The sequence below is a fragment of the Poecilia latipinna genome, unplaced genomic scaffold (genome assembly GCF_001443285.1).
Source record: "Poecilia latipinna isolate Pla-1442-1.1 unplaced genomic scaffold, P_latipinna-1.0 Scaffold3013, whole genome shotgun sequence".
Lineage (NCBI taxonomy): Eukaryota > Metazoa > Chordata > Actinopteri > Cyprinodontiformes > Poeciliidae > Poecilia > Poecilia latipinna.
In genome coordinates, this window is record NW_015115629.1 from 1 (window position 1) to 19206 (window position 19206).

Consider the following 19206-nt stretch of genomic DNA (forward strand, 5'->3'; position numbering starts at 1 on the left):
TGTGTGTGTGTGTGTGTGTGTGTGTGTGTGTGTGTGTGTGTGGAAGAGGAGGAAGAGGGGCTTTCGGTATACGGCTCCACTTACCCCACACCTACATCTGGGGGTAAGTTGCGGCTGCTTACATGAGTTGCGCCATGTTACAAACGGTTCTGTTTACTCCTGTTCTGATTGTTGACTGGATGCACAATAACCTGAAATATGTCCATATATACAAAATACAGTTGGCTTGATGTTGCCCAGTCTCTCCTACAGGGAACCTACTGAGGAGAATCACTTACATTATATGTAAATGGTAACTACAGCTAACTAATTAACTAATTAATCAGTAATTACCCCTCTTAGTGGTTAACTAGTATTTTTATCTGTGCCATTAGATCTCAGTGGTTGAACTGAACCCTTGGAAAGACGATGCTGAGATGGTGTGACAGATTTCCAAATAAAGATGTTTGGCTGAGAACAGCTCAGTCTGTATTTTCTTCAGAAGTCACTGCCTTCATGCTCTGTCCTTGCTGGAGAACTAACTTACCCAAATATGAATCTAAATCCCCATTTCATCAGCACTCCTCTGTTTTCATGCCTTACTGTTTCATTCGCCTGGTGCCCACCAATCTACAAACTCAAACTTTACTTCAGAAACCTTTCTTCCAAATGTCTTTGGTGTCAGTGTTTTGCTTTCTTGAAACCCTCCTGAGGGTCCAGGGAGAATCCAGCAGACAGACAGTGACAGACAGCAGAGGGAGGAAGGAGCGAGTCCAACTTGGAGCTCGGTCGTAGCAGAAATAAAAGCAGGAGAAGAAGAAGAATTGATGTTAGAGAGAAGGCCAAGGGAGCTCATTACTGCAGCGCTGATAACCTCCACGACTCTCCAAACACGCTCAGGATGAGTGATCAGAAATCTGCCAGCCACTTACACCAGAGAGCAACCGGGACTTAATCAGGTGGACGGATCCCAGATCTACTTACAGAAGTGTTTGGGCTGCTGTCCTGGAGGAAGGCAAACCTCCAGCTCAGCGTCAGGACTTCTCATCCATAAAAACTCGACACAGCCGATGATGATCTAATGCAGGAAAACATGCAGACGAGTATCATCAGTCTGGAAAACATCTGGCTTTCGCAGCGCTGCTGATTTTATGTGCCGATGTGAAGAATCAATGAAGGCAGGGAGATCGTAAAAGTCTTTCTGCTGCTGATGTTTTATTCATGAGGAAGAATTTATGATCAGAGTGTTGAGGAGGAAATCGGTTGTGATTATTTCTTCACGCTGTTGATAATTCAGTTTTTCAAACAGCGTTTTATGCTTAACTTTAAGACTTGATCATTTGGGTGCAAATTTCCAAGTTTAGTACAGTAAATGATTCTTTAATTTATGCAAACTGATCTAATCCAGGAGATTCAGCGGTAAGTTTACATCCCAGTAGTTTATGTTCTACATATGTTTTTAAATGAATGTTTTAATACAGAGAGGCTGCCAGTGGGGGGCGGCCGGTCTGCTCTCACTTCATGGAGGTTCTCACATCTACAGGCTAAATGTGAACACAGGCAGTCATTCTTCATAACTTTTACCATTCAACTCTTTAGATATCAACTTCTAAACCCAATCCTGGGACACCTGCAGCATTGTTCTGTCTGACAAACGGCTCATCTCACAGAGGCCAGCCTGAGAAACACCTGTGCAGTAATCACACTGATCAGCACCTTGACATGCCACACCTGTGAGGAGAGAGGGATGAAGTCAGAAGGGAGAAGAGCTCACTAACAGATTTACAAAGATCTGTGAATAATATTTGAGAGAATAGAAAAAGTTTTGGACATTTGAGTTCAATTTATGACAAAATGGGCGTAAAAACTAAAATGTTCCATCAGTTCAGTCCAGTAGGATCAAGTCTTTCCTAGAGAATGTTGTGATTAAAAAAATTATATTTGCCCAAGCGAAGCCACAAAGTGTTCACTTTGATTCTGATCTAATGACAGTGATGCTATCTGAGAGAGATTGTGCACTATTATTATTAATAATAATAATATAAAAGACTGTTTGAATCCACTGGATCTTAACATTTCAGAAGTGGAAGAACCACAGTTTGATTTCCATGAAATTTGAATAACTACAGTTTTTGAATTTGTAATAGATTGACAATAGTTTGACAATAAATCATATTTTTTATTAAAGAAAATCTCAAAACTGAATACTGAAGTCTTTGATTCACGCATAAATGTCTTATGTTGTTTTCTGCAAACATTTCAATGAATTAATGAGTTTATGCTCTTAAAAAAATGTTTTAAAAGTTTTTTTGGAGGTTCTGAGAAACTTTGCGTCACTCAGGTCCATTTACTGGATGCACTCCTGAATCCGTCTCTGACATTTCTGTCATGACCGTAACTCAGACACACGTCTGAAGTGGCCTCCTGTTGTGACCTGAAAGATGAAAAACATTTCCTGGAGATTTCACTTTCTGCTCCGACTCCTTTCAGCGCTTCCCTCCCTGACATCTCCTCATCAGTCGCAGCATTTTCAACAAGAGGTGCAGCTAATTGACTTCTTAACAGCTCGTCATGCAGCGGGAAAATAAAAAAGCTTGTTATTGTTTTCATGTTTCTAGCCTATTTGTCTGAGTTTCATGTTTGTTTTGTTGAGTGGCAGGAACTTGAAATGGTCGATTAAATGAAAACATGTTGCTCATAAAAAGTGGCAGGAAATCAATCAGCAAAAGATGTTTATTAAAAACATCACAAACTAGTTATGTATTGCTAAGTGAATTACAGTCAAACCAGTTAAGCTGTCAACAAAGTAAAACAAAGTTTCAACACTTAGAATCGCATAAAATTCAAATAAATTTCTTTAAAGGAAACCAGAGGAGCATATCACCAAATCGTTGCTTAATTTAACTAACATAAATTAAAAACCTTCCCGTTTACTCCTTGAAATCCTTACAGTAACAAACCAATCAGCATTAAACCACAAACTAAACCATGTTTGGTTGCTAAGAACGACTGAAAACCACTAGTGTTTTCATTAGCTTACAGCTAATCTGCCAAAACAGCCATGTAAGACAAAAACACATTTTCTGGTAGTTTATAAGATTAAAAATAAACTGTTTAAGAATAACAGAGAAGTATTTTTAAGGTTAGTTTTGCTTCGTCTGACATAAACTACTTCCTGTCCGCCATCAAGTCGCTTTCAGTTTTCACTTCCTCAGAATCCATGTGAACAAACTGTAGCGCCCCCTAGTGGAACGAGAGGAGTGAGTCCAACACGCTCCTACTTAAGGTTAAAGGTCAACAAGCTCAGCAATGTGAGTCAAAGCTTTCTGTTATTTAAATAAATGTTTCAGCATTTTGGGAGAGCAGGAATAAACTTATGTTGGTTCCATGAAAATCAACAAGTAATGACAGCATCCAGTCCACTGCAAGAAATAAACAGGTTTTCTTTAACATTAAGAGGAAGGGAAAAACATTAAGAGGAAGGGAAATGGTAATGAAGCAGGATATTATGTGAATGAAATATGCATCATGAAAGTCATTTCAATATATAATTTAAAATAAAGCCGTACTGTGTCCATCTGAAGACGTAAATAAACGGTTTTAGACTTGCAAATGTGTGGCTGGCTGTGCAGCTAATGGCTGAACCCTAACTGGCCTGTCACTGTTTTCCTCAGAGAGGATTTTAATGGACCTTCTGCCTCATTGCCTGGTGACACTAAAAACCAACGAGAGCAGCAGAGCAGAGAGAAAAGATCGCAGCAAAGATAACAGCCATCATCGGGAAACGGCGCTCGTCCAAGTGGGATTTTTATTGGTGTTGCTCAAAAGCACAAGGATTAGTTTTACATTTAAGGTTTGATGGTGAGGAAAGCAAAAGTGAGTGTAATGGTCTGTAGGTGAAACCAGTGATTCTGGTCCAGTTTCATCTTAGATTTTCATAAGAAAGCTGGACCTGATAAAGCAGAGGACTGAGGAGAGGAAACTCACCAACATCCCCAACAAACTACAGAGCCAACTGCTTTAAAGGTGTAACAACTGTCCCTGTGTCCTAAATAAACATGCTGTCCTGTTCCTAAATGGCCACCAACCAGTTAATCTCACTCATGAGATCACGATGTTTGGAGACAATGACCTTATAAAGCTGCAGACCCCACTGGCCTTTATCACACAAAACCTGCAATTTATCTCTGTCTCCACATAAATTCACACAAACTGTCATGATATCTGTCATTATTGAACAGATAGAGGCTATAGGCTGAGTGATATCTGTCATTATTGGACTTCCCTCCCCCTTTCTTTATGGATTAGTGTTTTTTACACCAATAAAAGCCTGGATCAGGAACCTGAAGACAGGAGAAACGCAGGGTTGTGTGTTCAGACCGGTGCTGTTTACCCTGTTGACCCAGGCCTGGACTTCTCTCCATCAACACCATGATGACAAAACCACTGTGGTGAAGATCTCAAGTAACAATGATGATGATTTACATCCATCACAGACAGACGGTACAGCGTCCGGCTGAGCCAGACTGAAACAAAGGAGAAATCCCACAAACTCACATGACTTGGGGTTCTGCTTGAACTCTGAACAGCCTAGTCTAAGTTCTGATTAAAATTACAAGAGTGCAGTGGATGAATGCTTCACTGCAGACATCAAAACGTCACCTGTTCTGGGAGAGAAGGCCCCTGCAGAATAAGGAGCAGTTTGGATCAGACTCAGTTTGTCCAAGTTTAAACAGATTAATGGGATGAGGAACAACTTATTTCCAAAAGCTGTGGTCTCTATCAACTCACTCTGAGTAAAAAAAACACTGGACTGTCACCAGTTTGTGGAAGACAGACAGATGTCTCAATGTGCAGAGTGCAGATAACGTTACTGCTCCATTTGTTTTAACTTTTCTATTTTCTTCAGCGTTCGCTTTTTTCTCACAATTGGAAATATCATGAGTCTATCCTGAGCTTTGGATTTTTAAGTTTTGGCCAATAATCCTGTGAGCTGATCATTACTTAACATCTCTACAAATCAAACAGCTTTACAAATTCTGCCTGCTTGTCTCAACCAAAACTGAAATGTCATTAGCAGAATCATGGCTGATTACAGTCTGTGTCCCTTGAGCGAATTTTGCTGGTTGTCTGACATGTTGGCTGTTAATAGCAGCTTTAGGGCAGCATTAGTTTGTTGATCTCTCCTCTCTGCTGTGGGTTTAGATCCTGCCAGAGGGTAGAAGTGGTAAATGAGGTCGTGAAGTGGTCAGAGTGAATCTTTTCTCTCTGTTTTTCCACAGTCTGGTCCTGGAGGGGTGTCACCATTAAGGCTCTTACTAAACGCAACATGAATGGGCGATAAAAGTTGTATCATTAAACCACAGAAGCTGTTCTTGTTGAACAGTTAAAGAGTCAGTAAAACTTGTGGTAAACAGCAGATGTAGGTCGTGTTATCTTTAACGCAGCGTCCTCCCCAGACTGTTTTTACAATGAGCTAATAGAATCAGCCAACACTGTGTGCATGTAACAGAAACGTAATGAGGATGTGGAAACATGCGGAGCGTTGACTCCAACCTGAGCTGAGAGCCCTGGAGACCATCCTGGTGTTTGTGTTGCATTAACCTGCAACACCTTGTCAACCCAAACCGGTCAAACTGTGCATGGCACCAGACACACACTCGGACCTGCTCTGCTGCAGAGGCGCTCTGTCACTCTCATTAGCACCCTTTGACTCTTAATCAGTTTAATTAGGCGGCTGAAAAGGCCAGCCTGAGCCTCGGTGACCAGACAAACGAGTCGGACCTTTGTGGGCTCATTTAGACCTGCGGTGATACAAATGTTTGTCTTCCAACATCACCACACGGGCTCTGCAGTCGGTCCAGCTCTGCGTCTGAAGTGGAGGCAGAACACAGACCCGGCAGGAAGCCCACTGGGCTCCACGCTGATCTGTATCAGGAAACCAAGAGCTTTTCTTGGAAGCAGAGACCAGTACTTTAATCGTTAATCTATCCTGGTCTCTGGTTTCATGTACCTGACAAGTTGAGCAACCCCTGGTCTTCTTAGAAGCCTGTCACACAAGTGCAGAGTTTATTAGCAGCCAGTTACATTTACTTGAGTAACTTTTTTGAAAAAATTACTTTCAGGAGTATTTTTACTGTGCTGCATTTTTTACTTTTAGTATTTCTATGATGAAGTATCACTCTTTTTACTTGAGTAAAATTTCTGGATTTTCTAACCTAAGAGACGTCACACAGACTCACACCTGCAGTTTTTGTTAAAGTTTCATACTTTTTTATATTGAAAGAAAATAATTTTGAAAATCAATATGTAGCCTGATTTTGTTATATTTTGTTACTAATATAAATTATTGTCATTTTTTTTAACTTAAAATACCAAAAATTCCACTTAACTTTACATGTTGGTCCATCTGATGATGTAATTTTTAAATATTAAATGATTGATAATTTATCATTTACTCAGTACTTGAGTGGATATTTTAGTATATACTTTGTTACTCTTGCGAAATTTCTTGGATGGATTTACTTGAGTAAAAATATATTTGATTGGTGCTACGTCTCTGGGTCGATGTGACGTCGTGTAGTCAGCAGATTCTCAATCCTGGTAGGTTTTTATTTTACTCTTTGACGTCATCACTGCCCAAACTTTTAATGTATTTTTTACAGAATTTGAAACTAATCTTATCAGACTGTACCGTTAGAAAAGGTCAAACCAAACAACAAATCCAAACAGCGAAACAGGAATAAGGTTATTAATCTGATTTACTAACTCAAATACACAACTGAAGGTTTGCAAACAAAACCGTTTAACACAGGACAACTTGAAATGTTACTTTAAAGATAATAAACAATACAACACAAAAGGAAAACCCTCCTTGTGGTTGTACCCAGTGATGCAATCAGTGACATCAGCGCTGATGTAAACAGGAAGTGCTGCCTGGCCCCGCCCACCTGCTGCGGCATTAGCATATAAAGGACAAACAGCGGTGAGTTTGAAAGAAACAGAAGTAATTTACCAAAAAGCTTCCTTATAATAGAATAAACATTTACATTATTCCAGTGGTTTAGTTTTGTTAGGATAAAAAAACAAATGCCTGGGTGGAAATGCAGCATACAAACCACTATAGAAACTATAATTTTCTATAGTTAGCATTATAGCTAACTACAGCTAGTTAGCATTATAGCTAACTATAGAAAGACGAAATAAATCAAAAATATGTTTAAGTGACGAGTGGTAAATAAATACAAACTTAGCCACATTGGTGAAGTTGTAAGATTTTATTTCTTAAAACGTTTTTCACTCTTAAAAGTGAATTTAATCTATCATAAGTTTCATACGTATTGTGTTTAAACCATAATATATAGTTTTAAGTTTATTTTTTATATCAATTATAAGTTACAACATGAGGTCATAAACTGAAGATAAAAGTGTATAATTTTAACTATGGGCTCAAATAAAGTCTAAATTGTTGAGCCATTTGTCGTCTCAACTTGCCAAGGATTCAGTTCTGCTACTTTCTCTCTAAATGTTAATGTTCGCTTCCCAAGACCCAATAAAAACATTCAGTTTCTGTTTTTCTGCTAAATAGTTTAGCTGTAATTTGTAACAAGAAAAAAGTTATTGGATATTATTGATGAATTGTGTAGAACAAAGAGAAAGTTCAAGATGGGAAATAGTTACTTTAATTTAAGGTTGGAGGAGGTGAGCGAAGCGCAGTAAGGATAGTGTGTGTGTGTGTGTGTGTGTGTGTGTGTGTGTGTGTGTGTGTGTGTGTTTGGGAGTGGAGGGTGGCTTAGGGCTCAACTTCTAAGCTTTACATCATAAATAAAAAGTCATAAAAACTCCATGCAGTCAAAAATAAAGAAAACCAGTAACAAACATTACATTTTGATTAGTGCCGTCACCAAAATCATTGATACACATCAAATATGTTGCTCAGTGTTTCATTTGTTATAGTTTAAAAGCAACTCTAAACAGTTTTTAGTTTAGATTTAAAGGAAATCAGTGTTTCAGCTGTTCTGCAGTTTTCTGGAAGTTTCAGATACAAAATTTAACAACCAAACTAAGATCACCTTGATGTAATCATCCTAAATGTGAAAATGGCTCATCTTCTCCCCTATTGGTGCTGGTTGAATATTGAGGGGAAAAAATGAATAAAAAGAACTAATTTATGTGATTTGGTCATTTTATTTGACTTAACGTAAATCTGGACAGATCTGGATATGAAACTGGAATATAGAGGAGGAGGCAGGCAGCCAGGATGATGATGATGATGAAGAGGATAAGCATTTCTTTTTTCTAACAGGTTTGAAATGAACTCAGCTCTTCTTTGCGTTCCTTCTTTTCATTTTGCTGACGCTGCTGATTCTTTCTCTGATTCTGACAATAATCGTCGATTTATTGGTCCTTCTGCATTTCAGGGGCCAGAAATAAACAAACTGGCAACATTCAGTAAATCTGTCCATCTGACTGTTCACGGCTCAGGGAGCACAGACTCTCCTCCTCTTTGTCATTTTTGCTCTGGCTGCAGAAATGTTCCTCTGAGTGAAGCTGCCTGAATGAATCCGAGTTACGGACCAAGCTTTATTTTTTATTCCGAGGCAGGATGCTCGACATTGTTGACTTTCTCACAGGCAATAAAGTAATGATTAATTTATTTCCTCCTGTGGTATTGGTTTTGTTAGATCGGTTAAATCACCTTTTCATTCAGCAGTTTGATTTTCTCGTCTCGCTCGCTGAAATTCCTGAAGCTTGTTCATTTTTTTGACTTTTTCTTTGTAAAAATAAATCACCTTGAATCTGCCTTTCCTGCTCAAAGCATGCAATTAAACACTTTGAATTTTTACCAAAAGAGCAGAGATTCACACATATATTCATAACGCAGCTTCACATGGAGGTGGATGAAAGTTTTACTCATAATGTAAAGTTTGGTTGCAAACTGTTTGATTTAAAGCTTCACTGCTGTCGGTTCAGATGTTGGTGTCAGAAACATTGAGACTGAAAAACAGAGATATTCTTTTACAAAGTAATATTTGGACCAATTGCGTAAAAAAGTGTTTTTTGTATCTGATTGTCTTTTTCTCTACAGAATAAAGTCAAACTTTTCTGAATGAAGTGGAAACAGCAGCATGTGTTGCAAACCTTGGATGTTTATGTTTTCATCATTTCCTTGTGGTTTTTTTGTGTTAAATTTGTCTTTCCATATTCAGTTATTTTCCTGTGTTCAGTATTGTTACTAAGATGTTTCCGTATTCGTTTTTGATCTGTTTTTGTATCTGTGCCGTTTACAGTTCCAGTTACATTGGTCTGTTTCAGGACAGATTCACAGCTTTCCTCACATTGTTGGTTAATATCTTTTTCTGTCTGCTTTCATGCGATGCATAATGTGACATAATGGAGACAAAACGAAGAGGAATCGCGTCGTAAAGCTGTTTGGACCTGAAGAGCAGTGAAGACGGAGCAGATCGTCTGATTTATGATTCATTCAGCTCCATAAAAGCTTCTGACGTCTTTTTTCCAGGCGAGTAATGAAAACTGTGTTCAAACCAGTGACTCTTAAATCCTTCATTTGATGCACAATCTGATCTGATCAGGCTGAATCCTCGGCAGGAAATAGTTCCCCACCCACTGATGAGCTTTTATGCTGATTTCATTCATCAGATTCACATTTTCTGCTTGTTTTTTTCTTTGGTCTAACAGAGTTTTTAACAGTGGAGGAGACAATGGCATCGGATCAGCTGGTAAAGACGCTACATAGAGGAAAATAAAACAAATCAGCTGATTCACGGCAGAGGTACAGCAGAATATTTAAAATTTAACACTTAAAGAACCAGTAATATGCTTTCAGATCGGTTTTCTTATCACTTGTTTTTTGAAGTCAATTTGCTTTTTTATTTTACATCATTTTCCATCCCACAAAAACAACTATCAGTCCTCTTTTTGCAAGATTTTAGTTCTATATTTATTTTTAAATCCTAAAAATTTAGATAGAATTGTAATTCTTTGAAGATTAGAAAAAAATTCTGAAGTATCTAAATTTATAAAATGTCTTTTTCTCCTCTTTTTTTAAGCAAAATGGCTCTTCAGGTTGCAAAGGTTGCAGATTAATATCAGAAATGGGAAAAATATTCAAAACCTCTCAACTCTCATTCACTTCATCTCCATCCATCCTTCACTTCTGTTTATCTTCAGTCTCTTTATTCCATCTTCTGTCTCATTTTCTTGTATTTCTGATGCTTCTTTGCATATTGTGGCTGTAATCCAGTAGTCAGTCGGTTCGTTGCTGTCTGATGAGCTCTGACAGCTGCTGCAGGTCAGCCACAGGTTGGTTCTTTGTTCTGTTTTCATTTCTTTATGCTGGTGCTGGTTGTCTTATTTAATTGGGTCAAATCTCTTATTTACTGCATATGTAATTTTTTTTTTATTTTATCAAAACAGTTCTCTCTTGTAAATAAGCTCATGGGCCTCAATGAGAGAAAATGTTTGAAATAAACTAAAAAATAAAAGTAAGGTACCATAACCACCAACAAAATGCTAAAATCAACAACTACTAGCAATTTGACTTTTTTTATTAGTTCAAAACATCACATTCAGCTTAATATGCATTAATACAATCAATACAATTGATTGGTTATTTGTGGGTATTTACAGAGCACTTCACGCTTTATAAAATCTTTACTTTGTAATTAATTTTCTCTCTTGTTGAGGTGAAAAAGTTTTTATTTATGTTGAAGACTAAGAGGCTTTTTCTGCACAGTTTAAATAACATAAATATATACATAAAATATCTCCGAGATGCCGTTCACCTACAGTACAGAAAAATTAGTTTTTAATTAGTTTTTTCAATGAACTTTATAAAAATGATATATTAGTGGAAACTCCTTGGAGGTAAAGATGTGATGCTTTAATTGATTGATGTGTAAATATCTCATTAGTTTCACAAAGTTGGATAATAATCTGACACTGTTATTCATTAGTAAAGTCCTTTTTTAATAATTAGATTATCACATTAATTTATAACCAGTTATTCACATTAAAAATTGAGAAAAGCTCCAAAGATCACAAAACTTAATTAATCTTAAGTTTTTTTTTTAAATCTCCAGGTATTTTTTCTGTACTGATAAAGCCTCAGACAGATGAAGCTCTGGAAAGTAGCATCCAGGTGTTGCTAATCAAATGTATGGACTTATTGATCACAATCAATATCAGGTTCTGTATGAAATCAGAGGTTTTGACGTTTTGCTGCTCTGGTTGTAGGTAACAGCCGCTCCTCTTTAAATTGATTACAGCAGCTTTAGTTTGATTCGTAAAGTTTCCATCTCAATAATTCTCTCTGTTCATGTGAAACCCAACATGTGCATCAGGACTCAGTGCTACGCCTGGAGAAAACCAATCGATCAGTTTCATTTTGCTGGATGAAAAGGTTGTTTTCATTTTTATCCCGTATCCAATCGTTCTGCCACAGCAGGAATAATAACCAACATAAAGTCATCTCTGTGAAATCTGCTGTCATGTTGACTGGCAGAATGACAGGATTCATCTCAGACATGGTTTATGTTGCAAAGTGAGGCATGATGGGTTCATTCAGGAGCTGGAAGATTAGCTTTAGGAAACAATAATTTCCTGTCTGGAGAGGTCAAAGGTCACAGACTTGAGAAATGAGGTCGAACAGAGAGAGGAATTTGGACCCTGATCACTCACCGTCAGCAGCATCAACAGGAATCTGGCATCAGGCCAGCTGGACATTTGACCAGCCTATGGGACAATTAGTAGAACCCATAATGGTCAACAGAGCTGAGGTCAGAACATTCCCAAAGCTTAACAAACCTGTTTTATCGTGTGTTCAGGTTTTACCCATCTGACCCAAACTGCCTGTTCTGAAGGAAAATGATCCTGTGCAGGAAACCTTCCCAAAAACGTTGATCAGCCAGAAACTTATTGATGATGATGATGATGAGGCAAATCAAAACAAGGTGTCTGCAGTGGTGTGTGTATAACTTTGATTTATGTCGTTTGAATTAAAGTCAGTGTATATCCAAACTTCTGTTCCCAGTTTGTGTTTTGAGAAATCATAGTATTTTACTAATTAAATTATTAGAAAATACACAAATGAACGTATGAGTAGAGGGGAGCTCTAAAGGAATACAATATTAAAACTGAGATTGTTAGTGAAGAATTTGTCAGGTTTTAATTATCTGAACCCAATTTAGAGGCAGGAAGTTGGTGACTACAAGGCGTAAGGAACACCTAATAGCCACAGGAAGGAAAACACAGGGAACAGGACGAGAAGGCAGCAGCATCAGAGGAGACAGGGAACATGAATAACCAAAGAAATCATCCAGAAGAAGTGAAGAAGAAGATGTTAAATACTGGGAGCCAGATTACCAAAGAATGGATTAGAAACCAGGTGCAGCTGTGAGTAGAGAGCCGAAGGCAGACTGAGGGAGAGAAGGAGAGAAAACAAACCGAGGAGCAGACGGAACAGACATCTAGAAAAAAATGAACTAAACTCAAGAAATAAATGACCACATTTCATGTAAGATATTTGTTGCTTGGGGTTCTGCAGCCGTCTGCATGTGCTGTGTTTGAGTGACCAGTGTGCTATATTTGTCACCAGAGAAAAGCTGACTCTTTATTCTGACCAATTATTGTCTTCACTGTTAGAAATGAAATAATCTCAGGGATTAAATGTGGATTTATCTCCTTCTGTGGAGGCTTCAGTCCAGTCAGATGGAGCCGTATTGTTTCCAAAGCTCTCAGGAATCCACCTGGACCAGACATTAGTTTAGAAAGGTGCAGCAGCAGCAGCTCCCCTCACTGTTTAAACGCCGACTGGAGGAGATCTGCTCTCCTAAATAGATCCATCTTCTCTGCTGTTTTTTACTGTTTCTGTCTTTATAATTGCTTGTCTTAATTACTGTAATCATCTTCTCTTCACCCCTCATTGATGCCATTTTCATCTCTCCATGCGGATGCTTGATTACTTTGAACTACCCCTTCATTTCACTTCATTACAGTTTTCGTCTGGGTTGTTGTTTCCTGGCTGCTTTTAAAAGAAAATCATTTCTTTAAGACATTTCAGAAACGATTAAAGTTTTGGTGATTAACATAAACATGTTTAGAAGTAAATGATCACATTTGAGTTCTTGTCTGTTAACAGCTGAGCAGACATGACTTTAACTCATCTCAGTAAAATATTAACACCCAGCTGCATGTGATGACATAAAGTGTGGCGTTGCTGAAAATATATTTTTTTATGCTTCAGATTATGATGCTTCCTTCGCACTGACCAGAATGAACCTCCTCCAGTATATGAGGGCTCATCTCTAAAGCTTCTTGTTGTTTTAGACCAACAGCAAATCTAATCCAACGTTCCCATCTCCCTTTCCTCCCCTGAGGTCTCTGTACCATGTAGGCAGCACAGCCTCAGACCCCAAACCTCCAACACACCAAATCTGGAACCAAACTGCACTTGTTTGTAGACTGACTACATTATAAACCTCACATTTTCTCATGCAGCATGAATATGAATCATGACTAAAAGACCAGGATCCCACATAAAAGCCGTTTCTTCTGTAAGAAGCTTTAGAGCTGCAGACAGGAGCTCCACCATCCATGTCCTGTTTGTCGTTTCTCAGGTTCTGACGGTTTTAAAATCTTGCTGTTGATGAAGCATAACTAACCAAAGCTACTGATGGCAGCTGCTTTCTGCTCAGTTGTAGAAAATATATATGTGTCAAATTGTTTTGTAATATTCTGATGTCAGCATCACTTTCATAACCTCTTCTGACTCAGTGAGCAATAAGCAGTTATTAGTGTTTGATAATCATCAACACAACGATGTAAGCTTCCTGATGTTGGGACTGTTCAGCTGTTACCTTGAACTGATGTAACATTTACATTAAACTTAATGTGAAGTAGAACAAACGTCAGTGTTTCATCACAGCTGGATAAATCTTACTCTGAAGTCACGTAGACGGGACTGAATGACAAAATGTTAAGGGTCCTTCAGGTTTGAAATTCAGCTGAGCACAGAGGTAATGTTTTCCCTGCAGGGCCGTGTTATTAACCCCTCTGATGGCAGATATATCCATCAACGCAGCCGCCAGGATGTGACTTTAATTGTTATTCAAGCCATATCTTTGACTGTGCAGCAACCATGACCACAGTGGACAAAGAAGTTTCTCCTTCGTGCCAAAAGTGAACAGAGCAGATCTTAAGGCCAGAGAGCAGAGGAAGTTAACGGTTTGATTCAGCAGAATATTTTTAACCTAGTGAGATGATGCAGATGTTTAGAGGGAACAACACTCATGTAAAAGTCCTTCAGCTGGACTCACGAGACATTAATCTGCTTCAATTTAAATGAGTAACTTTAGATGATTTTGTTCTGGACAACAACGGCAAAAATAGTTTGGATTATTTGTATGAACTCATCTCCAGTTCAGGCTGGACTGCAGCAGTAGTTTTAGTTCTTCTTGACCCGGAGTCGTTGTGGAGAGGAAGCCATTCAGTTTTGGGAATTTAACTTTTGCAGCTGGTTTAGTTTGTCGGCATCAGAGCAGGACGATGTCTGAGGTCTTAGTTCTCAACTTGAAGATGGTGGCTCAGTCTTCAGTTATGGACTGAGGACAGGATGTAAGAAGAGGATTGACAGACGGGAGTCACTGACTTTGTGCCAGAAACTCTTTTGGACCCCTAGGATTATTTCTGCAGTGAACTGATGCATAAGAAACGACAAATGAAACCGAGAGGAGAGGATTTTCACTTCCCATTAATTCACAGAATTCATAGGTTTTGCAAAGTTCAGAAATGGCAACAAATTTGAAAGTCCTCCATGTATTTCTCAGTTATAAATCAGAATCATAAATCTGCTGGCTTCTCTTCAGGCATGTCTGTGGCAGTCGGAGGGATGTGCGATCTATTCATCCTTCAATAATATGCTGAGAAACTCAGAAGCTCAAACAGCAAATCGATAAGCTGTCAAGCAACTAAAAACCAAAACATAAAATCAAGCTGCATTGACTTTTCAGCCCCAAACGGTTTGATTTGAGACGCTTTGACTTTTACAGCCTGAACTGCTGGTAATAATCGGAGTGAAAATAACTGGATTTTCACCGAATATTTTCTCTGCTTTTGATCAGAACAAAGTCTTTGGGCTTTTTGGGATAATTTCTGTTCTTTCAGCTCCACCAGCATTACTGTTTTTAAAGAAGCTGGACGTAACAACCAGCACTTTCACGGACTAAACCTTTATTCAGCGATTTCCATCAAGCAGAGACCAAACGGTGTGTGATCACTTGCCTGCACAGGGACATTTATTACAGAGCAAAGCAGAAAAACAAGAAGCATGCAAAATACATAAAAAACACATCAAGCATTTGAAAGAAGGGAAAATATCAGAACATGGCGTAAAGAAGAGCAAATTGTGGATATTTTCATAAAAATAAAGCACAGATCATCCCCTCTGAGTTGAGGCTGAAGCACCAACACAAAGCGATGATGATGGCGATGATGATGATGATGATGATGATGATGGTGACCACTGGGTTCTGTTAGTCCAGGCAATCAGCAGGAATCTCCCCATAAGGCATCGCTTTCCTCTCCGTCTGTCAGCGTCTTTAAAGCCCACAGGAAGCAGGGCATGCTGGGCCGGTAACCGCCCAACCCGCAGCAACCAGATGGACATAAATACCAGCAGCAGGATGAGCTGAAAACCCCAAACTTGACTCCTGGAAGTATATCATCCCATTTAATTAAACACAGTTTGACCGAGTCCTCATTTCTGAAATTGTTTACTTCACAGCTCTTTAATAAAAAAGCATTCCTGTAATGCAATTAGACACTAATTACAGGCTGCAGAGGGAAAACGGGGATTGTGTTCAGCTCACTTTCGGTTAATTAATTCCAAATAATCACTTTCTGAGCCTGCAGAGGTTTTTCTTTTCAACACTAACGATGTTTGCTGGTTTTAGGGAAACCACTGTGTTCTTATCAAACTCACATATTGATCATTTTATTCTTAAAATAATTAAATCATTTAAACCTCCAAAGTTCAGACAACATTATCAAGATGTTCTGATAATTGTGGCACCATGAAGAATTGTTTTTTTTTTTTTCTCAATAATTGAATATTGACCACCTGTTAGTAAACCATTAAAATATAATTGTTTTTCTCTAAATCCAGCCTTTAATTGTGGAAAATAACATGAGAAGAAATAGCTTTTAAACAAAATCATCAGTTATTGCTGTTAACACTTTGCGTCGCTCCTTTTTGCCACCGGCGCAGTAATTAAACAGCAGTCAGTCTCTGAGTCCTGGTTCCCATGGAAACCTTCTATTTCAGCTCTTCTGCAGGCTTTAGATGAGATAACCATAGAAGAAGAAGGCTAATTTGGTGTCTGGTGAAGCATTCCTATGATGACCTGGCCACGTGTTTTAGATCCAACGAGGATCCATTTTTTGTGTCGATGTCCTGGTTCACCTCAGCATCACAGATCCTCTACCTTACTCAGGAGACATGAAGTGATTCATCTTTATCACACACCAGAAACTCTTAGTCTGATCTGAGCAAAGCAACATTTGCAGTTAAAGTCCCAGTAGAATAACAATGTGCCATCACAATGACTACGTTTGTGATGGTAGGATGAAATAAGCTTAGATTTTTCTGGCTTTCCTCCAAAATGACCACTTGTTATGGCATCTAATGGTTGTTAGGGAAACGTTGAGACTCCAGTCAGAGTTGGTGATGTTTCTACCTGCCGTTCCGTCTCCTCCCTCTCCACGGTGATAAGAGGAACACAGGTCGGCACAAACCTTTCTGACTTGGATGGCGTGTTTATTTTGTCTTTTCCGTTTTGCTTGATGGTGTTTTTGGTTTCTCTGTCACATCATCTTTGTACATCAAGGAAACATAAATTTGTAGATTTGTAATTAGAAGGTTTCAGACACTTCATCAACTTTAAACAGCTACGAATAAAAATGTTTCACTCACATTTATTTTACTGGAGGAGTTTATGATGACAGCCAGAGATGCAGAAGTGATTTTGTTAAAACAGTATGTTGTCAAATTGAGATGTTTTCCACACTCAAACTCTAATTATAGGTCTGGTTTTCACTGTGAGTGATGTTCAATAAAAGACCAAATTATTTTTCCTTTTTTACAACATTTTACTTGAAATGCGAGTCCATTCTGCACATTAAACGAAGGGAGAGGTCTGGTAGCGACTCTTCTCCTGCAGGTACCACATACATAACCAAACTGTCTCGGTACTGACTTCATTACCTGAGTTCCACCTGGTAGAATAGTGCCTGTTTATCTGCACAGTGCCTGCCTAGCAGAGCCACATGCAGTTTAATTTTCAGTTTTGGGTTGCAAAGCGTCCCGTTGAGCTGAACAGAAAAACTGCCTTCATACCTCCAAAGGTAACAGGAGTTTGCAGATGTTTCCAGGTTCAACCACTCTACCCAACGCCTTTGGATGTCTATGAACCGCTGCATTCATAGACATGCAGTGGTTGCATGTCTGTGCAACCACTGCCTGAAGTTTTTACCAGACGAACCGTCTCCAAAGCTTCAGACTGGACGTGTTGATGCCTGTTTCTACAGCCTCAGTTGTTCTGAAATGCGGAGCGTTGTAGCACATTCTCAGGATGTTTCTGCTCTTTTTTGTTTCAAAGAGGCACTTCTTGTTTGGGTTGTTTATGATGGTCATGATTTATACTGATGCTGTGAATCATCCAGCTGGTGCAACATGTGAGAAGTTTTTTTTTTTTTTTTTTTTTTCTGGGTTTTTTCCCAGAGTTCCTCTCAAACATGATTATCGTCTCTCTGCAGAGGATCCTGGAAACTTCACAGAGCCACTTCCTGAGTGGTGGAGTTCCCGTTTGCTGCCGGAGCCACAATGACGGCGGTGGGCGTGGTCTTCTTGATGGATGTGAGGTGGATGTGAGAGGTGCTGTGCATGTAGCTGGGCTGGCGTTCAGGACGGGGACCTCGACCACACCGCAGCTGGCTGGGGAGGAAGAACAACAGTCGGTCAGCCCGGTGTCCAGAGCCAGAGATACGTTTCACCTCTGAAGTAAAGTTTCTGTATTAACTCTTGAGAATGAATGAAAGATTATTTTTAATTCCTATTTGTTGATTTTGCATGTATGATGGCAGTGGTGGGCAAGCTAATGCGCTAAAAGCAGAGCTAATTTATCAGCTATGTCTTTTGCTAACTTTTAATAGTTCACAATTAATTTTTCCAGATAGATTCAAAACTTACTTGGCTGTAATTGTTTGGTTATTGACTGAAAAAATTCAACTACACATTTATGTTCATGCTTTTATTTTGAAGGGGTGAAAACTGTTATTGATGAAGTGCAGTTTCCTTTCCTCACCTTCTCTCTGTTTTCGCCCCAATAACTTTTTGTCAAACATGCAGAGACAAAATAAAACAACACTGTTAGAAAACAAGATAGTTTGACTGAAAATACCAAAGAAAAAAGCAATGCAGAAATTAAGACGAGAGATCAAACAAATCCTAAATGGGTCAAATGTCAGCCATGTTGGAGGAACACGGCTCTGAGTTTGGGTTTTTTATTAATGGAAAAACTTGTACAATAGTTATTGTAGCGATATTTTTATGAAAACAGAAAAGTTTTGAGATGTTTACCTTAAATTCTTTCTCCACAGGATGAAGTTAAACGGATATTTAAAAGACTTGAATCTTACATAAATTCTCAGGTGTAGAATCTGAACTTTGTTCTGCTTGTGATCAGGGATCATCTTAATTTTCCGTGATGTTCTGCATCTAAAACATAACGTAGCGTCTGTCCTCAGGTCACAGTGGCTTTCAGCAGCAGTCGCACAGCAGGAAACGAAATAATAACAGTCAGGATGTGTGGCGTTAGCGGGAGCACTCAGAGGAAGCTTTAGAGGAAGACTGGGCCATGATTGCTTCATTTCCCATGTGAGGGAGTCGATTCACTAAGAAAAATGAGGCACCGGCCTTCTGGTCCTCGCCTTGAATGCTCCGAATTTCACAAATATTCAGCCTTCTGAAAACATTTGATTAGTCTGAAAATTACGATTTAAGTTGGTGTGTGCATGGAGAACATTGAGCCTATCGGAGACAGAGCTGAGGCTGTTTTCACCTGCTGCTGCCAACATGTCGGGCGGATTTACGATGTGTAGGTAGAAAACCACGCACAGCTAATGCAGCATGCTTTCAGCAGCACTGCTCTG

At 38.9% G+C, this 19206-nt stretch overlaps 1 protein-coding gene across 3 annotated transcripts in view; it reads right to left on the reverse strand.

Moving 5' to 3' along the window:
* Positions 1-15268: 15268 nt before the first annotated feature.
* nmbr (neuromedin B receptor) overlaps positions 15269-19206 on the reverse strand; it is a 37294-nt gene continuing 33356 nt past the window's right edge. Inside the window, exons 5-6 of one of the 3 annotated variants that reach the window (XR_001422937.1) lie at positions 16970-17989; positions 15269-16857 (exon numbers count right to left, since the gene is read on the reverse strand). Coding sequence is in view for 2 of the 3 variants with exons in the window: in XM_015022455.1 (XP_014877941.1) it covers positions 17827-17989 (163 nt within the window). In the remaining variant the exon portion in view is untranslated. Of the gene's footprint in view, positions 18385-19206 lie in introns of all 3 variants that reach the window. The other 2 variants (XM_015022455.1, XM_015022456.1) reach the window with 2 other exon arrangements.